This window comes from Bombina bombina, chromosome 6 (assembly GCF_027579735.1).
Source record: "Bombina bombina isolate aBomBom1 chromosome 6, aBomBom1.pri, whole genome shotgun sequence".
NCBI classification, from domain to species: Eukaryota; Metazoa; Chordata; class Amphibia; order Anura; family Bombinatoridae; genus Bombina; species Bombina bombina.
This window is the reverse complement of record NC_069504.1, coordinates 808451615-808469321: the sequence shown is the minus strand read 5'-3', so window position 1 is coordinate 808469321 and position 17707 is coordinate 808451615. Positions and strand designations below refer to the sequence as shown.

The 17707-nt window shown below is 42.1% G+C and overlaps 1 protein-coding gene across 1 annotated transcript in view; it reads right to left on the bottom strand.

The window, feature by feature from the left end:
* Nucleotides 1-11019: 11019 nt before the first annotated feature.
* NUDCD3 (NudC domain containing 3) overlaps nucleotides 11020-17707 on the bottom strand; it is a 109204-nt gene continuing 102516 nt past the window's right edge. Inside the window, exons 6-7 of the mRNA XM_053718149.1 lie at nucleotides 13186-13374; nucleotides 11020-12454 (exon numbers count right to left, since the gene is read on the bottom strand). Of these exons, the coding sequence (XP_053574124.1) occupies nucleotides 12344-12454; nucleotides 13186-13374 (300 nt within the window). The 3' untranslated portion in view covers nucleotides 11020-12343. The remainder of the gene's footprint in view (nucleotides 12455-13185; nucleotides 13375-17707) is intronic.

The following is a 17707-nucleotide window of genomic DNA, read 5'->3' as shown; positions in this document are numbered from 1 at the left end:
AGAATAGACAACAAACAAAGAAGAAGTCTATCTAAATTCCTTTGTAGCTTGAAGAAAGAACTTCAAAGCCGGAACCACATTCAAATAATGAAGTAAACGTTCCTTTGAAGAGGAAGGATTAGGACACAAAGAAGGAACCACAATCTCCTGATTGATGTTGCAATCAGAAACAACCTTAGGGAGAAAACCTAACCCAGTACAAAAAAACAGCCTTATCAGCATGAAAAACTAGGAAGGAGGCTCACATTGCAGGGCAGCCCTCTTAGAAACTCTGTGCGCCGAAGCTATAGCCAGCAGAAAAAGAACCTTCCAAGACAGTAAATTAATGTCAACCACATGCATAGGCTCAAACGGAGCCCTCTGAAAAACTTTAAGAACTAGATTTAAACTCCAAGGAGGAGCAGTAGATCTAAACCAAGGCCTGATTCTAGACAGAGCATGAACAAAAGACTGAACATCAGAAAGATTAGCGAGCCTCTTGTGCAATAAAACAGAAAGAGTTGAAATCTGTCTAGCAGAAAGGCCCTTTCCCAGACTATCCTGGAGAAATGAAAGAATCCTGGAAACCTTAACCTTATGCCAGGGGAATCCACACTCTTCAGACCTGAATAAGTAGGTCCTCCACACCTTATGGTAGATGCGACGAGTAACCGGCTTTCAAGCTTGAATGATAGTATCATCAATATTATCTCTCAGAAAAACTTCTCTTAGCTAAGACTAAACGTTCAATCTCCATGAGGTCAGCCTCAGCGAATCTAAATTTTGATGAACAAAAGGACCCTGTTCCAGCAGATCCCTGCGACAAGGTAACCTCCATGGAGGAGATAAAGACATCCCCACCAGGTCTGCAAACCACGTCCTTTGCGGCCACGATGGAGCAATTAGTATTGCCGAAGCTTGCTCCTGCTTGATGCGTGCCACTACCCGAGGGAGAAATGGCATCTATTAGCTCTGCCTGAGGATCCCTGGACCACGACCCGTATCTGGGTAGCTTGGTATTGAGCCGGGACGCCATGAGATCTATCTCCGGTGTCCCCCAGAATTCCACAGATCTGGGGGAGAGATGCAGATCTCCGGCTGAAAGGATTGTCTGCTGAGGAAATCCGCTTCCCAGTTTTCCACACCCGGAATGTGGATCACTGACAGCGAGCAGCTGTGGGCCTCCGTCCATTCTAGAGTCCGAAATACTTTCCTCATTGCTAGGGAGCTTCTTGTTCCTCCCTGATGGTTGATGTAAGCCACCGAGGTTATGTTGTCCGATTGGAATCGGATAAACTAGGACAAATCCAGAAGAGGCCAAGCCTTCAGAGCATTGAAGATCGCTCAAAGTTCTAAAATATTGAACGGGAGGAGAGATTCCTCTAGAGTCCACAGGCCCTGTGCCTTTCAGGCACCCTAAACAGCTCCACATCCTGATAGACCTGCATCCGTAGTCACAATCTCCCAGGATAGTCTCAAAAAGGATGTCCCTTGGGACAGGTGATCTGGACAAAGTCACCAAGAGAGCGATTCTCTCGACTGGTTGTCCAGAGAAATCTGTTGCAACAGATACGAGTGGTCGCCGTTCTACTAATTCAGCATGCACAACTGAAGAGGTCTGAGATGGAATCTGGCGAATGGAATGATGTCTATGCTGGACACCAAGAGCCCAATTAGCATCATACACCGGGCCACAGAGGGCCCTAAAGGAGGTCTGTAGGGCAAGACAATTGGAAATTATTTTGTAACGTCTCTGGTCTGTAAGAAATATCCTCATAGATATGGAGTCTATTATCATACCCAAGAATTCTACCCTGGTACTGGGAACAAGAGAACTCTTTTCTAAGTTATCTTCCATCCATGAGATCGAAGAAGATCTTTTTAATGGGCCGCTGCCAGACGACAGGATGGTGCCTGAACTAGGATGTCATCTAAGTATGGCGCCACTGTGAGTAGAGCCCCCAGAAACCTTCGTAAAGACTCTTAGGGCAGTAGCTAGACCAAATGGAAGTGCGACAAACTGGGGAAGAATGGACCTTATCGTCTCCATCTTGAATGATGGGACCAACAGGAACTTGTTTAAGCATTTCAGGTCCAGAATCAGGCAAAAAGTTCCCTCCTTCTTTGGGACCACAAAAAGGTTTGAGTAGTATCCCAGACCTCTCTCTGCTAGAGGTACCGATACAATTACTCCCAGGAAGGAGAGATCCCTCACACACCCTAGAAAGGCCTCTCGCTTTTCTGGCCTTGAAGACAGGTTTGACAAGAGGAATCTGCCTCTGGGTGGTTGAGTTTTGAAACCTATCCTGTAACTCTGAGTGATGACCTCTAGGACCCAAGGATCTTTCACGTCCCCAAGCCAAGCCTCCAAAAAGAGCGATAGTCTGCCCCATACACGATCCAGAGACGGATCAGGGGCCGCCCCTTCATGCCGACTTTGGCTCGGCGGGCTTCTTGTTCTTCTTGGATTTATTCCAAGACTGAGTCCGTTTTCAAGTTCCCTTGGACTGTTCAGGCTTCGTGGAGGGCTGCTGACGTTGGGATTTATCCGAACGAAAATTAGGACCTTGTCCTTTAGGTTTGTTCTTCTTATCCTGCCGTAAAAAGGCACCTTTGCCTCCAGTGACCATGGATATGATTGAGTCCAGGCCTGGACCAAAAAGAGTCTTCCCCGTAAAAGGAAGGGAAAGAAGTCTAGATTTTGAAGTCATGTCCACAGACCAAGACTTCAGCACAGAAAAACCTGATGTCTCGGCATTCAGGCAAATAATTTTCATATTTGCATCACAAATAAAAGAATTAGCTACCCTCAAGGCCTTAATTCTTTCCTGGATCGCATCAAGGGGACCTTCCCCTCTAAATCAATTCAGATAAGGAATCGCACCGATAGGTAGCGGCTCCAGCCATCGCAGCAACCGCCACTGCCGGTTGAAATATCCTGCGTGCTGAAACATCTTTCTCAACAGAGTTTTTAACTTTTTAACCATGGGCTCCTTAAACGACAAACTATCCACCAGCGGGATAGTAGTGCGTTTAGCAAGTGTGGAGATGGCGCCATCCACCTTAGGGATGGAACTCAAATTGAGAGTCCGGGACCGGGAACAATTTCTTAAAGGAAGACGAAGGGGAAAAAGAAGAACCAAGTCTCTCCCATTCGTTCTTAATAATATTCGCCATCTTTACTGGAACCGGGAAGGTCTGTGACACCACCGTATCCTCGTAGACCTTATCTAGTTTAGGAATACAAGGCTTCTCAGGTAATTTAGGTTCTGGAACCTCTAAAGTAGCCAAAACTTCCTTTAACAGGAAGGGTAAGTGTTCGATCCTAAATCTAAAGTCTGGTTCCTCTGCAGCCGGAGGCCTAGAGGCAGCAGTTTCCGTCCAAGAAAGAGCATTCTCTGAAGTATCAGAGGTGTCCTCATCAGCAGATAATCTTGAATCAGATAAATCCAACAAATTAGTAGATGACCCCTGGGAAGGATAGCAATATTTGACCTTTAGCTTGCGCTTAGCAGGGCGAGGTAAAGCAGGTAAAAGAGAGGGGGAGAGAGAGCAAAAGAGGGGGGAGAGAGAGCGCAAAAGAGAGGGGGGAGAGAGAGCGCAAAAGAGGGGGGAGAGGGGGGGAGAGAGAGCACAAAAGAGGGGGGAAAGAGAGAGCGCAAAAGAGAGGCGGGAGAGAGAGAGCGCAAAAGAGATGGGGGAGAGAGCGCAAAAGAGATGGGGGAGAGAGCGCAAAAGAGATGGGGGAGAGAGAGAGCACAACAGAGAGGGGGGAGAGAGAGCGCAAAAGAGAGGGGGGAGAGAGAGCGCAAAAGAGAGGGGGGAGAGAGAGAGAGCGCAAAAGAGAGGGGGGAGAGAGAGAGAGCGCAAAAGAGAGGGGGGAGAGAGAGAGCGCAAAAGAGGGGGAGAGAGAGAGCGCAAAAGAGAGGGGGAGAGAGCTCAAAAGAGAGGGGGGGAGAGAGAGCTTAAAAGAGAGGGGGGGAGAGAGAGCTCAAAAGAGAGGGGGGAGAGAGAGAGCAAAAGAGAGGGGGATGGAGAGAGCACAAGGGGTGGGACCACTGTACTGCAAAAAATGGCCCGTGTGAACGGGCTTTAGGACTAGTTTTAAAATAAAAGATTAGGGAGGACAAATAACAGAATTTATGCTTACCTGATAAATTACTTTCTCCAACGGTGTGTCCGGTCCACGGCGTCATCCTTACTTGTGGGATATTCTCTTCCCCAACAGGAAATGGCAAAGAGCCCAGCAAAGCTCCGCCTACCCCAGTCATTCGACCGACGTACAGGAGGAAATATGCATAGGAGAAATCACATGATACCGTGGTGACTGTAGTTAGAGAAAATAATTCATCAGACCTGATTAAAAAAACCAGGGCGGGCCGTGGACCGGACACACCGTTGGAGAAAGTAATTTATCAGGTAAGCATAAATTCTGTTTTCTCCAACATAGGTGTGTCCGGTCCACGGCGTCATCCTTACTTGTGGGAACCAATACCAAAGCTTTAGGACACGGATGAAGGGAGGGAGCAAATCAGGTCACCTAAATGGAAGGCACCACGGCTTGCAAAACCTTTCTCCCAAAAATAGCCTCTGAAGAAGCAAAAGTATCAAATTTGTAAAATTTGGCAAAAGTGTGCAGTGAAGACCAAGTCGCTGCCTTACATATCTGGTCAACAGAAGCCTCGTTCTTGAAGGCCCATGTGGAAGCCACAGCCCTAGTGGAGTGAGCTGTGATTCTTTCAGGAGGCTGCCGTCCGGCAGTCTCATATGCCAAACGGATAATGCTTTTAAGCCAAAAAGAAAGAGAGAGGTAGAAGTTGCTTTTTGACCTCTCCTTTTACCAGAATAAACAACAAACAAAGAAGAAGTTTGTCTGAAATCTTTAGTGGCCTCTAAATAGAATTTTAGAGCACGGACTACGTCCAAATTGTGTAACAACTATCTCCTGGTTAATATTTTTGTTGGAAACAACTTTCGGAAGAAAACCAGGCTTAGTACGCAAAACCACCTTATCTGCATGGAACACCAGATAGGGCGGAGAACACTGCAGAGCAGATAACTCAGAAACTCTTCTAGCAGAAGAAATTGCAACCAAAAACAGAACTTTCCAAGATAATAACTTAATATCTACGGAATATAAGGGTTCAAACGGAACCCCTTGAAGAACTGAAAGAACCAGATTAAGACTCCAGGGAGGAGTCAAAGGTCTGTAAACAGGCTTGATTCTAACCAGAGCCTGAACAAACGCTTGAACGTCTGGCACAGCTGCCAGCCTTTTGTGAAGTAAAACAGATAACGCAGAAATCTGTCCCTTCAGAGAACTTGCAGATAATCCCTTCTCCAAACCCTCTTGTAGAAAGGATAAAATCCTAGGAATTCTAATCTTGTTCTATGGGAATCCTTTAGATTCACACCAATAGATATATTTTTTCCATATCTTATGGTAAATTTTTCTAGTTACAGGCTTTCTAGCCTGAATCAGAGTATCTATTACAGAATCTGAAAACCCACGCTTTGATAAAATCAAGCGTTCAATCTCCAAGCAGTCAGTTGGAGAGAGACCAGATTCGGATGCACGAATGGACCTTGAACAAGAAGGTCCTGTCTCAAAGGTAGCTTCCATGGTGGAGCCGATGACATATTCACCAGGTCTGTATACCAAGTCCTGCGTGGCCACGCAGGAGCTATCAAGATTACCGAAGCCCTCACCTGGTTGATCCTGGCTACCAGCCTGGGAATGAGAGGAAACGGTGGGAAAACATAAGCTAGGTTGAAGGTCCAAGGTGCTACTAGTGCATCTACTAGAGTCGCCTTGGGATCCCTGGATCTGGACCCGTAACAAGGAACCTTGAAGTTCTGACGAGACGCCATCAGATCCATGTCTGGAATGCCCCATAATTGAGTTATTTGGGCAAAGATTTCCGGGTGGAGTTCCCACTCCCCCGGATGGAATGTCTGACGACTCAGAAAATCCGCTTCCCAATTTTCCACCCCTGGGATGTGGATTGCAGACAAGTGGCAGGAGTGATCCTCCGCCCATTGAATTATCTTGGTCACTTCCTCCATCGCCAGGGAACTTCTTGTTCCCCCCTGATGGTTGATATATGCAACTGTCGTCATGTTGTCTGATTGAAACCTTATGAATTTGGCCTTTGCTAGATGAGGCCAAGCTTTGAGAGCATTGAATATCGCTCTTAGTTCCAGAATGTTTATCGGGAGAAGAGATTCTTCCCGAGACCATAGACCCTGAGCCTTCAGGGGTTCCCAGACCGCGCCCCAGCCCACCAGACTGGCGTTGGTCGTGACAATGACCCACTCTGGTCTGCGGAAACTCATTCCCTGTGACAGATTGTCCAGGTTCAGCCACCAACGGAGTGAATCTCTGGTCCTTTGATCTACTTGAATCGTCGGAGACAAGTCTGTATAATCCCCATTCCACTGTTTGAGCATGCACAGTTGTAATGGTCTTAGATGAATTCGTGCAAAAGGAACTATGTCCATTGCTGCAACCATCAATCCTATTACTTCCATGCACTGCGCTATGGAAGGACGAAGAACAGAATGAAGAACCTGACAAGAGCTTAGAAGTTTTGATTTTCTGACCTCTGTCAGGAAAATTCTCATTTCTAAGGAGTCTATTATTGTTCCCAAGAAGGGAACTCTTGTCGACGGGGAAAGAGAGCTCTTTTCTATGTTTACTTTCCATCCGTGAGATCTGAGAAAGGCTAGGACTATGTCCGTATGAGCCTTTGCTTTTGACAGAGACGACGCTTGAATCAGGATGTCGTCCAAGTACGGTACTACTGCAATGCCCCTCGGTCTTAGAACCGCTAGAAGGGACCCTAGTACCTTTGTGAAAATTCTCGGAGCAGTGGCTAATCCGAAAGGAAGTGCCACAAACTGGTAATGCTTTTCCAGAAAAGCAAATCTTAGGAACTGATGATGTTCCTTGTGGATAGGAATATGGAGGTACGCATCCTTTAAATCAACCGTGGTCATAAATTGACCTTCCTGGATGGTAGGAAGGATCGTTCGAATGGTTTCCATTTTGAATGATGGAACCCTGAGAAATTTGTTTAGGATCTTGAGATCTAGAATTGGTCTGAACGTTCCCTCTTTTTTGGGAACTATGAACAGGTTGGAGTAAAATCCCATCCCTTGTTCTCTTATTGGAACTGGATGAATTACTCCCATCCTTAACAGGTCTTCTACACAATTTAAGAATGCCTGTCTTTTTATTTGGTTTGAAGATAATTGAGACCTGTGGAACCTTCCCCTTGGGGGTAGTTCCTTGAATTCCAGGAGATAACCTTGAGAAACTATTTCTAGTGCCCAAGGATCCTGAACATCTCTTGCCCAGGCCTGAGCAAAGAGAGAAAGTCTGCCCCCCACCAGATCCGGTCCCGGATCGGGGGCCATCCCTTCATGCTGTTTTGGTAGCAGTGGCGGGCTTCTTGGCCTGCTTACCCTTGTTCCAGCCTTGCATCGGTCTCCAGGCTGGTTTGGGTTGAGAAGTATTACCCTCTTGCTTAGAGGATGTAGAAGCAGAGGCTGGTCCGTTTCTGCGAAAGGGACGAAAATTAGGCTTATTTCTAGCCTTAAAAGACCTATCCTGAGGAAGGGCGTGGCCCTTTCCTCCGGTGATGTCTGAAATAATCTCTTTCAAATCAGGACCAAACAGTGTTTTGCCCTTGAAAGGGATGTTAAGCAATTTTGTCTTGGAAGACACATCCGCTGACCAAGACTTTAGCCAGAGCGCTCTGCGCGCCACGATAGCAAACCCTGAATTTTTCGCCGCTAATCTCGCTAATTGCAAAGCGGCATCTAGAATAAAAGAGTTAGCCAATTTGAGTGCATGAACTCTGTCCATAATCTCCTCATACGAAGATTCCTTATCGAGCGACTTTTCTAGTTCTTCGAACCAGAAACACGCTGCCGTAGTGACAGGAACAATGCATGAAATTGGTTGAAGAAGGTAACCTTGCTGAACAAACATTCTTTTAAGCAAACCCTCTAATTTCTTATCCATAGGATCTTTAAAAGCACAACTATCTTCTATGGGAATAGTAGTGCGTTTGTTTAGAGTAGAGACCGCCCCCTCGACCTTAGGGACTGTCTGCCATAAGTCCTTTCTGGGGTCGACTATAGGAAATAATTTCTTAAATATAGGGGGAGGCACAAAAGGTATGCCGGGCCTTTCCCATTCCTTGTTTACTATGTCCGCCACCCGCTTGGGTATAGGAAAAACATCGGGGGGCACCGGAACCTCTAGGAACTTGTCCATCTTACATAATTTCTCTGGAATGACCAAATTGTCACAATCATCCAGAGTAGATAATACCTCCTTAAGCAGTGCGCGGAGATGTTCTAATTTAAATTTAAATGTTACAACATCAGGTTCAGCTTGTTGAGAAATTTTCCCTGAATCTGAAATTTCTCCCTCAGACAAAACCTCCCTCCTGGCCCCTTCAGATTGGTGTGAGGGTATGTCAGAAGCGTTATCATCAGCGTCCTCTTGCTCTTCAGTGTTTAAAACAGAGCAATCGCGCTTTCTTTGATAAGTAGGCATTTTAGATAAAATATTTTTAATAGAATTATCCATAACAGCCGTTAATTGTTGCATAGTAATAAGTATTGGCGCACTAGATGTACTAGGGGCCTCTTGTGTGGGCAAAACTGGTGTAGACACAGAAGGGGGTGATACAGTACCATGCTTACTCCCCTCATCTGAAGACTCATCTTGGGCACTATTATTATCTGTGGCATCATTGTCCCTACTTTGTTTGGACACCATGTCACAATTATCACATATATTTAAATGGGGAGACACATTGGCATTCATACATATAGAACATCGTTTATCTGATGGTTCAGACATGTTAAACAGGCTTAAACTTGTCAACAAAGCACAAAAAACGTTTTAAAATGAAACCGTTACTGTCACTTTAAATTTTAAACAGAACACACTTTATTACTGAAAATGCGAAAAAGTATGAAGCAATTGTTCAAAATTCACCAAAATTTCACCACAGTGTCTTAAAGCCTTAAAAGTATTGCACACCAAATTTGGAAGCTTTAACCCTTAAAATAACGGAACCGGAGCCGTTTTTACATTTAACCCCTATACAGTCCCAGGAATCTGCTTTGCTGAGACCCAACCAAGCCCAGAGGGGAATACAATACCAAATGACGCCTTCTATAAGCTTTTTCAGTGGATCCTAGCTCCTCACACATGCATCTGCATGCCTTGCCTTCCAAAAACAACTGCGCATTAGTGGCGCGAAAATGAGGCTCTGCCTATGACTAGAGAAGGCCCCCATCTGAAAAAGGTGTCCATACAGTGCCTGCCGTTTTTTAACAACAATCCCCAAGATTATAATAACTATAAAGCGCTATAATCTGTCAAATATGCTTAGCAAGTAATCGTTTTAGCCCAGAAAAATGTCTACCAGTTTTTTAAGCCCTTATAAAGCCTTTATTCTTTTACTTAATCTAAGAAAATGGCTTACCGGTCCCCATAGGGAAAATGACAGCCTTCCAGCATTACCAAGTCATGTTAGAAATGTGGCCATCATACCTCAGGCAGAAAAGTCTGCCAACTGCTTCCCCCAACTGAAGCCACTTCATCTCAACAGTCCTGTGTGGAAACAGCAATCGATTTTAGTAACGTCTGCTAAAATCATCTTCCTCTCACAAACAGAAATCTTCTTCTCTTTTCTGTTTCAGAGTAAATAGTACATACCAGCACTATTTTAAAATAACAAACACTTGATTGAAGAATAAAACTACATTTAAACACCAAAAAACTCTTAGCCATCTCCGTGGAGATGTTGCCTGTGCAACGGCAAAGAGAATGACTGGGGTAGGCGGAGCCTAGGAGGGATCATATGACCAGCTTTGCTGGGCTCTTTGCCATTTCCTGTTGGGGAAGAGAATATCCCACAAGTAAGGATGACGCCGTGGACCGGACACACCTATGTTGGAGAAATTAGGAACTTTGTTTTTACTTATTGAATAGTGTTTTGTGTATTTTTTTTTTATTTTGAATCACCAACCAATTGCATCAATAAGATGTTATGGTGTCACTATTTGTATATAGGTCTTATCTTGGAGCTACTGTCACTTTCATATCATTAGTTTACAGCCTGTAAGGGTTATATGAAAAAATATATCAAGTCAAAGCAATGAGACATAAAAGTACAAAAATTGTTCTAATGTGTTATATAAAAGCAACAATGCAATAATAAAATGCTCTGCAAGAGGTTAAAAGGGACATTAAGCCCAAAATTGTTATTTCATGACTCAGATCATACAATTTTAACCAACTTTCTAATATACTTTTATTATCAAATTGGCTTTATTCTTTTGGTATCCTTTGTTGAAGGTGCATCAATGCACTACTGGGAGTTAGCTGAACATATCCAGTATGCCAATGACAAGAGGCATATATGTGAATCAACCAATCAGCAGCTAACTCCCAGTAGTGTGCATTGCTGCTCCTGAACCTACCTAGGTATTCTTTTCAACAAGGGATACCAATAAAATGAAGCAAATTATATATCAAAAGTAAATTGACAAGATTTTTTTTTAAATTACATCATAAAAAGTTTAATTTTGACTTTACTGTCCCTTTAAACAAACAGACTCAGCTTCAGAGCAGCAATGCTCTATTGGGATCTAGCTGAAGACAACTGGTGAACCAATGACAAGGGGCATGTGTGTAGCGACCAATTACCAGTCAGCTCTAAGTAACTGCTCCTAGATATACTTTTCACCCAAGGATACCAAGAGAATGAAGTCAATTCGATAATAAAAGTCAATTGAAAATGTTCTTAAAATTGTATCTATCTCAATCATTAAGATTTAATTTTGACTTTCATTGTCCTTTAAAAATTTAAATATAAAATAAATAAAAATACATAAATATAAAAACATTAGCAATATGGTTTTGTATTCAATCACACTAATAGGTGACTTTAATAAGGAATTTGACCATGTTGTATAGGTAAAATATATTAAACAATTCATACAAACATAAGACTGTTTTAAAATGTTTTATAATACAAGTGTCCGTTTTTGTTTTTCTTTAAGTTACAGTGAATTCATTTGTGGTCAAATTGATTATAAGCTACTTTACAGAAAAGTAAATTGCTGATCCAGTGTATCTATTTGATAATGATATTATGACTTTAAAGAAATGTTATGAAAGTACCAGATATTAACCCCTACGTGGCGGTACAATAGTGTTCACATCGGAACAAAGTTCCGATGTAACACTATTAGTAAAAATCCATGTGATTGCGTGATTTCAAGGCTTGGATCGGATCATGGGGGAAAAGGCCTACGTGGCTAAGCACTACCCCCAGGCCGATCCTTGCCTTCATCAAAGGTGAAAGCTGCAGTATGCCATGTATTGTAGGACGTTCCATGCCATCCTAAAGGCGTTAAAAATCCAGCGCTGTTAGGCCGGCATGGAACGTTCTAACGGCGTGAAGAGGTTAAACAACTACACACAAAATAATTGTAATATAATAATAGAAATGAATGCGTTTCCAGGAAAGTCAATAACATTTCTGGAGTTTCTTTAAAAGACCACTAAACACCTTGTAATTTCAAGGTACGTCATGCAAAAGAATAACACATCACATCAGTCTAAACATTTTTAAAACAAATTTACATTTTGTTTGCTGCAATCGTTTCTTAGTAGCCACACTTCACACCCACTAGCCTTATCTGGTGGAAATAAGTAAGGCACAGTCATTGTATTAGTATAAACTGAATATTGTTTGCTAAAACCAATAAGGGGATATGTATGTACCAGGTTTAGCCTTGCAAAGTCTGAAGTGTGCGTTTCCAGTTCTGTGAATTAGAAAATCCACAATTTTCAGAGCTAAAAGTTGCATGAAAAAAAGCAAAATATATAATAAAATTATATTGCAAAGTTGTTTTACTATGTATAGCTAAACATTTTATATGAAGGTAACTCAAGGTGTTTACAGTTCCTTTAGCTGTTTTCCTACAAGTAACACAAATGCCTGCAAATACATTTCACAATTCATTTATGTAGATCCTCTGGACGGGGAAATATTTAACAAACACAAAATGTCTTTAGAATCTCCCTATGGTGTCCTTCTCAGAGAATCAATATAGACAGAAAGAGAGAGGAACCTGACATGTGCAAATGCTTGGTGAACACAAAATGTTATTAGGCAGAAGTTAGCCATCCGAAGAAATCACACCGTTCCAAGGTCTCAGCTGTGTTAAAAGAGCGGCTTTAAATAGGGATTCAAATTCCCAGATGTGACACCGTATTTTTAGCAATAGTTGGGATAAACTAGGAGAATCATTAGACACTCCTTTCTTCTCAAAACTGCACAGCCCCAGGTGAGATGTTAAACATGGATGGGTCAAATTTCTGTCCCCTAAATGGTGACCCATCTGCGTCCCAGCCCTTCTTCAGCATGTCATGGACTTTCTGCAGGAAGATAACAGGATGGGAAATTGTAAGCTAAAAAGCAGAGAAGCCTCAGTATATTAAACAAAAATCATATACTTTACTTGCGTAATCCCTGTATTCCCTTTAATTAGCAATTTACCAAATTAGAGGGTTTTTTTTTGTTTTTAATTGTCCTGTGCCCAAGAAATATTTATTTTTTGCTCGTATTCTTTTGCACTAACATGCGCTTCATGTTAACTTCAAAATCAACTGTTTTTGGGCAAGTTTTTACGTACCAAAACAAGCTTAAAGGGCCGCTATAGTAGAAAATTTAATTGGAGAATGCAATTTTAGCACTTAATACCTCTTCCTATACACCACTGCTAAATACAGTATAAATATGATTCCTTTATCAGCATACTGAGCTGTAAGTTATAGTGGGGACCCTACATGGTCTAGTGCAATGAGTCTAAGTGTTTTTCTACCCAATATAAGTAATGTATATTTATGGTATTTCTTTTTTACCCAACCACTGTACATTGGTAAATGTCGGAAGAGATACTTATACTAGAATTTAAATTCATTTAAGTGTATTTAAAATAAGTTTCCATGTGAAGTGAGTGTACGGTTACTAGTATATGGACAATGGACAAGGATGGAGAGGCAGGTAAAGAGCACTGTGCCTGAGCAGTTTGTAAAAGTGTAATGGATAAAGGAGTTTGTAAATCTACATGTGAGGGTTGCAGTTTTCCTTGCATGATGGGACATACCATCTCATGGCTCTGGGGTTTCCCCTGCAGTTTCTGGTGGTAGTCAAAGGTTAAGCGATCCAGCACTGCATGCTCTTCTTCGTCAACAGATGCCATGCTGCGTTCTTTGTTAATCTTGTCAATGTCTATCGTTTCTTCCCCTTCCAAAATAGCGTTCCACCAATACTCTCCACACTTGCTCAGACTAATCTGTGGGGGATAGCAACATTTCACAACATTAAAGGAACAGTAGGAAAGTACTCCCTGCATTTCTTGACAAGCAGGAGTTTTAAGTTCCATTTTAATTGGTTATCCTCTAGGGAATCTTATACTGCCTTGAGTATCTATAACCTTAGATAGCTTCATATGGTCCCTGACAGCAGGATTTTCTAGCCAGACATATGCAGCATAAAAGAACATCCAAATATTTCCATTATTTTTTTCCCCAGACAAAAGCACTCATTCCTTTAGGTCTGATTCTCTAAAGCTTTCTGCTCAAGCAAGATTATCTAAAAAGGTCTGGTAGTGTTACAAGGTTCTTCAGAGGAATTTGGAAGGGGAATATCTACCTTAAAAGCTGGTTAGCTCACTAAGGACCTGATGATATAAAGCTATCCACGCTAGTTAGATTATCTGAGAAGTCTTGTTGTTAGTATTATGAAGTCCCTTAAAGGAGCAGTCAACAGCAGAATTATTGTTGTTTAAAAAGATAGATAATCCCTTTATTACCCATTCCCCAGCTTTGCATAACCAACACAGTTATATTATTATACTTTTTACCTCTGTGATTACCTTGTATCTAAGCCTCTGCAAACTGCCCCCTTATTTCAGTTCTTTTGACAGATTTGCATTTAAGCCAATCAGTGCTGACTCATAGGTAAATTTACGGGCATGAGCTCAATTTTATCTATATGAAACACGTGAAATTATGCCCTCTAGTGGTGAAAAACTGTCAGATTAGAGGCGGCCTTCAAGGTCTAAGAAATTAACATATGAACCTCCTAAATTTAGCTTACAACTAAGAATACAAAGAGAACAAAGCAAAATTGGTAATAAAAGTAAACTGGAAAGTTGTTTAAAATTACATGCCCTATTTGAATCATGAAAGTTTTTTTTGGACTTGACTGTCCCTTTAAAAAATTTTTTGTTTTACCTTGAGAGCTGTTTATCTAGCTATGCCGGATTCTGGGTGTGAAGGAGAGACACAAACGTTACAATATAATGCTTGAAAAAGAGAGTTTGAGTGATTTCTCCCCATGGTAGCAAGTTTGTTTTATCATCAGGCTCTAAGAAGTATAGACAGATACATAACATTATGATGATCAATAAAATACTGAAAAGAGAATAAATAGAGAATGAATTACAGACCTTTATAATTATACAATAGTAAAGATAATACATAATAAAAATCATACTCATCCGGTTAAAAAGGTACAGGTATAGAACAGAGAACAAAGTGAGAGCAAAGAGACAGTGGTGTAGAACAGAGGGAGTTTCTGAGGAAAGGGTTTCTGGGTAGTAGCCATCATGGATAGCTACAACAGTGTCTTACACCAGAGAAGGTTTGTTAATCTGATCCATTATCTCCACAATTGTACAGCAAAATGCGAAACGGCTACAGAGCTATTTCTGCACTTGTGACCTTATCTGACTTAGCACCTATTTTCCCCCCCCCCTGAATCTTGGCCACATCCTCTGCTCTAGATTTGAAGCTTTCAAGAAATCTCCTACCTGCATGTTGGCCGCACATAACAACCAGATTGCACATTATACTCTATATAGATTTTTCTATTAGTTTGCCTTATGGAATCTCTGTTGTATCTGCTACTTTGCAGATTTTATGAGCTTCAATAGAAGCTTTACTTTTCCAGATAGGTAATAAATTTGACACAAATTATGAGAACATGCTTTAAAGCTATTTTAGTACGGCCATGAACTGTTGACTAAATAAGACTCAGAAACGGGAGTTGATTGAGTTAGATCACTGTACCAATTACTGGCATTGAGACTCTGTGTGACCTGTTTTTGCTCTGCAAACTACAAGTCATCCATGCTTGCTTCTTCTTCTGTCAAAGTCTACAGTTCTGCTTCCTAGTAAATGATCCTGTTGCCAATGTGCAACCACTCTGTGTTACAAATGCTATAGTAAGCATTGGGAAACCTAATTATTACATTGTGGATTTCAGGGCAGTGGCGTCACTAGGGGGGGGCGGGCCGCACCCGGGTGACACCCTCCAGGGGGTGACACCAAAAAAAAAAAAAAAATTTTTTATTTTTTTTAAATTTTATTGAAATTCAAAGAAATACAATGTTGAGATGCATAGATTTTTTTTTTATTAGAGGGGCTGGCATTTGTGAACATTGGTGGGACTGGGGAAGTTGTAGACACACAATTTTTTTGCCCCTTGAGCCAGTGCTGCAATTTCAACAAATAGTTTTCCCGGCTGCTTTTGCTTGTTTGTACTTTGCTTCTCCCCTGCCCAATTTCGCTATGAATGTTGTGGGCATGCCGTGGGGCTTGCAAAGTTGCACTGCTAGCCTAAACCTGCCTGCCTATCTGTGCTCACTGTTCAGTGACATGTGGAGCAGTGGAGTCACTCACTGCTGTGCTGTCTCTCTAAACGGGAACTGGCAAATCATGAGGGGATGCCTGGCACCTGACCGCATGACTGTTTGACACTGTCTTTAAAGTGAAGGAGCCACGTATGATGCCCACCAGACCATTACGGTTACGGTACACTAAGTGCACACTGAACAGGTAGGAGGGCGGGGGTCTGGGGGTGGGCAAAGTGCAGAGGTGATTGGCCATAAGAAGCGGTAGGCACGCGGCCCGGGGGTTGTGCACTGACAGGCTAGGAACAGAGTCAGAGAGCAGAATTTTCATAGTTTGCGCACCTAAAACTTTTCTTTAGTGATTTATTTTTAGGGTGCTCTGTTTATCTTTCATTTGATGCTCTGCTGAGCCAGGGAGCAGCTCTAGGCATGCACTTTATAATTAATGCAGTGCAGTTTACATATTTTGTAAGTGTGTGTCTGAGTTTTTGTGTGTGTGTGTGTGTGTGTGTCTGAGTGTTTTTGTGTGTGTGTGTGTGTGTGTGTGTCTCAGTGTTTTTGTGTGTGTGTGTGTGTCTGAGTGTTTTTGTGTGCGTGTTTTTGTGTGTGTGTCTGAGTGTGTTTCCGAGTGTTTGTGTGTGCATCTGAGTATGTTTTAAGTGTGTCTGAGTGTTTGTATGTGTGTTTGCCTGTGTTTTTGTGTGTGTCTGCTTTCTGGGGGGGGTGACACCATAACTTACCGCACCGGGTGACACCAACCCTAGTGACGCCACTGTTTCAGGGATGTTTGATACCTTTACGGCAGTGAGATTAAGGTTAACAGTGTTTTAAAGGGACATGCTACCCAAATGTTGAAACATTTGAAAGTGCTGCAGCATAGCTGTAAAAGCCTGACTAGAAAATATCAGCTGAACATCTCTATGTAAAAAAGATATTTTACCTCAAAATGTCCTAAGTATTCACAACCCATTGTAAAGGGCTTTAAGCAACAAATCAATATGTCTGTCCTGGGATCTGCAAGGGAATGAGCCTCATGCACACTCATGTTATTTCCCTATTCAGTTTAAGGAAGTTTACTATGAAATCTCATGAGTGAGTTAAGTGAAATCTCATGAGATCACAGTAAAATAGTTAATGACCTCAGCAATGCTGATGCTGACTGGCTGCTGTTAATTTCTTCTTTTTTTTAATCTGCAGCTGGACAGCAGCTGAAGTATAATTTTTTACACATGACTTACTCTGCTGAGCTGAGGAAATTGTGAGGTATAATATCTTCCTTTTTTACATAGAGATGTTCAGGTGATATTTTCCTGTCAGCTTTTTACAGTTATACTGCATCAGTTTCAAGTAATTAAGCATATGAGTATTATGTCCCTTTAACCTATTCTATTGTTTGGCGGCTCTGTTATTTCTCCGGGAACCCCTCTGTACTGGTTTTAGTTTGACAGAGTATTCTTTGCACTCCACACAATCATTGATAAACAGAATTAATTTGCTTATATCATCCAGTATCTTTAATTTTAAAGGGACATGAAACTCAAAATGGTTTACATCATTCAGATAGAGCATACAATTTTAATCAACTTTCCAATTTATTTCCTTTATCAAATTTGCTTCCTTTTCTTGGTAACATTTGTTGAAGGAATAGCAATGCACTACTGGAAGCTAGCTGAACACATCTGGTGAGCCAATGACAAGAGGAATATGTGCAGCCACCAACTAACAAAGGATACCAAGAGATTGAAAAAAAAGAGAAGCCATGAGATCCAGTTCTGGCTGCCCCCATTTGAGGATCAAACTGGAGAACACCTTCGGATGTAGTTTCCACTCCCTGAGATGAAAAGTCTGTCTGCTCAGAAAATCTGCTTCCCAATTGTCCACTCCTGGAATGTGGATCGCAGATAGATATCAGTTGTGGGTCTCCGCCCACTGAATAATTCTGGTCACCTCTACCATGGCCAAGGAACTCTGAGTTTCCGTCTGGTCGTTG